The sequence below is a fragment of the Priapulus caudatus genome, unplaced genomic scaffold (genome assembly GCF_000485595.1).
Source record: "Priapulus caudatus unplaced genomic scaffold, Priapulus_caudatus-5.0.1 Scaffold8419, whole genome shotgun sequence".
Lineage (NCBI taxonomy): Eukaryota > Metazoa > Priapulida > Priapulimorpha > Priapulimorphida > Priapulidae > Priapulus > Priapulus caudatus.
In genome coordinates, this window is record NW_014585480.1 from 1,452 (window position 1) to 3,699 (window position 2,248).

At 40.6% G+C, this 2,248-nt stretch overlaps 1 protein-coding gene across 1 annotated transcript; it reads right to left on the minus strand.

Annotated features, from left to right (window-relative positions):
* Window positions 1-249: 249 nt before the first annotated feature.
* On the minus strand, window positions 250-2,149 carry LOC106820206 (sulfotransferase family cytosolic 1B member 1-like; the record flags this gene model as incomplete). Its single annotated transcript, XM_014824745.1, has 4 exons — window positions 250-533; window positions 1,004-1,184; window positions 1,480-1,574; window positions 2,020-2,149. Coding segments are annotated over 4 exons (621 nt in total), but the record flags the coding sequence as incomplete, so codon positions are not given.
* Between the last annotated feature and the right edge of the window lie 99 nt (window positions 2,150-2,248).

Below are 2,248 nucleotides of genomic sequence, written 5' to 3' on the forward strand. Positions count from 1 at the left end.
CACACACACACACACACACACACACACACACACACACACACACCCACACACACGCACATGTACAGCCACACGCTCACGAACACGCACAGACGCACATGCACACACACGGGTACACACACGCACACACGCACACGCACACGCTCACGCTCAAGCGCAGGCACACCCATCCAAACACGCACGCATGTACGCACACACACACACTCACAGGAACACGCACACACGCACACGCACACGCGCACGCGCACGCACACACACATATATATGACATTGTTACCGGCGTGTGTGCGTACGTGCGTGCGTACGCGCGAGTGTGCGTCCCTACAATCGCGTTGCCTCCACGCCATTGTCGCCCTCATTATCTACCTCTTTTATATAATTTTCATTACTATCAATTTCGCTACTTTCATTCTTTAGCAGTTCATCGGGCAGCCATTGCAACTCTAGACCGGTGCTGGCCAGTTTTTCTCTATACATTTCGTCCATGGCATCTGATTGTTTTTGATTAAAGTGGTTTTGCCAGTCCCCGATGATTCCTAAAATTAAAGATCGGGCATGCAAGACAATGAAAGTACGGAAATTACTTCGCTACGTAATAGCAAAAATGGAGAAGTCTAGAACTAATTATGTAGTGATTTCTTGACTGTTATTTGTTGTTGGTATTTGCATAGGAATTTGCATATATTGGCGGTAACCGTTACACGTGTAATCGTAATGCACACATATATATGACATTGTTACCGGCGTGTGTGCGTACGTGCGTGCGTACGCGCGAGTGTGCGTCCCTACAATCGCGTTGCCTCCACGCCATTGTCGCCCTCATTATCTACCTCTTTTATATAATTTTCATTACTATCAATTTCGCTACTTTCATTCTTTAGCAGTTCATCGGGCAGCCATTGCAACTCTAGACCGGTGCTGGCCAGTTTTTCTCNATATATAATTAATTGGATGGTTAAGCGATTGTTTAATATGAATAGAGTTATGATCATCTGGAAACATTTACCTTTTCTCATGAACCTGTGCTCCTTCAAATCAAACACTGGTATCGGGATTTTGGATCTGTTAACGGCTGGGTTGTCTTTCATTTGCGCGAAGCTGCAGTGATGCACTATTTGATCAATGGCGTCATCCGAAAGCTCCCTGTCCATGAAATGCATAATCTTCCGTACAGCTCCCCGTAGATCCTGCTCGACGGAAAACAGAAAGCATGATTGAAACGTGAATGAGTAATACGCGAATGTATACATTTCCGATGACAACAACAGCATAATCATCATCATCATCATCATCATCATCATCATAATAATAATAATAATAATTATCATCATCTTCATCATCGTGATCAACAACAACAACATCATTATCAACAACAACAACAACAACAACAACAATATAAATAATAAATAACAATAACAATAACACAAATCAAAATAACCAAAAGAAAATCGATGCCAACAGCAACAATTATTGTCAAATCACCCTTTTCATGTCCTCATATTTTATAAAGAGTATCTGATCGCTGTCTCGTTGGTCCCAGAAGCTCTTCACGTGATCAAACCACGATCCATACAACACTGAAAATAATTTATCAAGAGTATGTATAATGATGATCGTCATTAAACACATGGATGGATACTCGCCTCACCAGATTTACGCAGTATACCATACACAGAGCTAAACCTATCACCATGACAACGCAAATATTAGTGACATCGGGATGTGGATGAAAACAAATATTCTTTTTGTTTATTCCTGGTAATATGCTTGCATACGAATAGCAATTACATTACTGGATTAAAGATAGTTATTCTAATAATCGTTTATGATTGTGTCCGATATCGAGTGATACACCTGAAATTAATAGTGAAATGCTACATCGTGCATTATGGCGATATTGAAGTAGGTCTTTGGTTTTACAGCACACAAAAAACGCCTAACAGTAATAATTCCAATGAAAATATTGTTCACAATGTGAGGGATATACAGCACAATACGTGCGCAGTATATGAATTTACTTACGCTGCCCTCTCATGTACAGTGTCATGAACTCTTGAAAGTTTCCCGTGTAGGGCCCCAGAAAACATGCAATCTTGTGATGGTAGTAGTACGAAACTGCGTTATCCTTCGGATTCCTTATTACGTATATAATCTGAAAATGTAAGGAATGCGCTGATATATATATATATATATATATATATATATATATAGAGAGAGAGAGAGAGAGAGAGAGAGAGAGAGAGAGAGAGAG